Genomic DNA, 1164 nt, shown 5'->3' with positions numbered 1-1164 from the left:
GGGCAGCTGGGGCCTGGGCTGGGGGAGGGCAGAGCCGGGCAGCTGCTGGGGAGTCGGATCAGCTCTCACTGGTCAAACAGGCACAGGAGCCCGGCCAGCGTGACTCATGGCTGAGCAGTGACCTGGGAACCAGGAGGTCACGTCCGGTTCCCAGTCGGGGCACATGCTTGGAAAATAGTCCCAGGACAGGTTCCAGCCGCTTCGGGAAGACCCGCATCTGTCCTTTCCTCCCAGCGCCTCCTCATCACCTGTTTCTCCTTCTCAGTCTGGGAGACCAGTGGTTTGCAGTGACATCCTCTAAGTTTTTTCCAGCAGTTTCTGCGTGCTAGGCCCGTGGTGAGAACTTGGCATGCGTTACTTTGTTCAAGCCTCAGTCCCATCCATAAAGTAGGTACTGGGGGAGGGGGGTTGGCCCATTTTACAGATTAGGAAACTGAGGCCCAGAGGGCTTAAGCAACCCAAAGTCCCACAGTTAGGAGGAAGTGGAGAGGCTCTGAACGCCAAGGCCAGCATGCCTCCCCGCTCTTGCCCCTGTGTGCACACGCGGTTTAATGTCTCCCAGTTTTGAGGAGCGTTGGGAAGAGAGGGGGAGCTGGTGAGGGGCTCCCCGAGAGCCCAGCCGTCTCGGTCCCCATTGTCTTCCCCTCAAGCTTTTGACGCCACGGACCCCGCACGCCTCCTGACCTCTGGCTCCCAGGACACACGGCCGGGCGCCGGGAGCTGGCGGCGTTTTCTCCTTCAGGCAGCAATTAGGGTTAATTATTAGCAATTAGGGGCTCACCGCCTGCTCTGTGGACCTGCTGTCCTTTCCCAGGTCCCCTGTCTTTCTCTGTGTCAGCAGCTGGGCCCATCTGCCCCTCGGGTCCCCCGTCAATCACCGTGGCTGAGTCCCCACAAAGCTGGCAGCGGGCCGTTCTGACCGAGGGCTGCTGGCCGGGCGCGGTGACCACGGGCCATTCTCGGCTCAGCACCTGCTCGGACCCTCACCCCTGGCCCCCGGATGGGACGGCATTTCTCTGGGCTCCCGGAGCTCCGCCGGCTCACCTGTCCCTCTCCTCCCAGGCGCTACTACAAGGAGACCTCGGGCCTGATGCTGGACGTCGGCGGCTACATGAAGGCGCTCGAGGTACCTGCCCGGAGCCCTCCTCGCGCTCCAGGCTTCCT

At 62.5% G+C, this 1164-nt stretch overlaps 1 protein-coding gene across 1 annotated transcript in view; it reads left to right on the top strand.

Moving 5' to 3' along the window:
- Positions 1–1164, top strand: part of LHPP (phospholysine phosphohistidine inorganic pyrophosphate phosphatase) — a 75336-nt gene that overhangs the window by 15896 nt on the left and 58276 nt on the right. The window contains exon 4 of the mRNA XM_006754988.2: positions 1063–1126. Coding sequence (XP_006755051.1) covers positions 1063–1126 — 64 coding nt within the window. The remainder of the gene's footprint in view (positions 1–1062; positions 1127–1164) is intronic.

This window comes from Myotis davidii, unplaced genomic scaffold, assembly GCF_000327345.1.
Source record: "Myotis davidii unplaced genomic scaffold, ASM32734v1 scaffold72, whole genome shotgun sequence".
NCBI classification, from domain to species: Eukaryota; Metazoa; Chordata; class Mammalia; order Chiroptera; family Vespertilionidae; genus Myotis; species Myotis davidii.
This window is presented reverse-complemented; position numbering and strand designations above follow the sequence as displayed.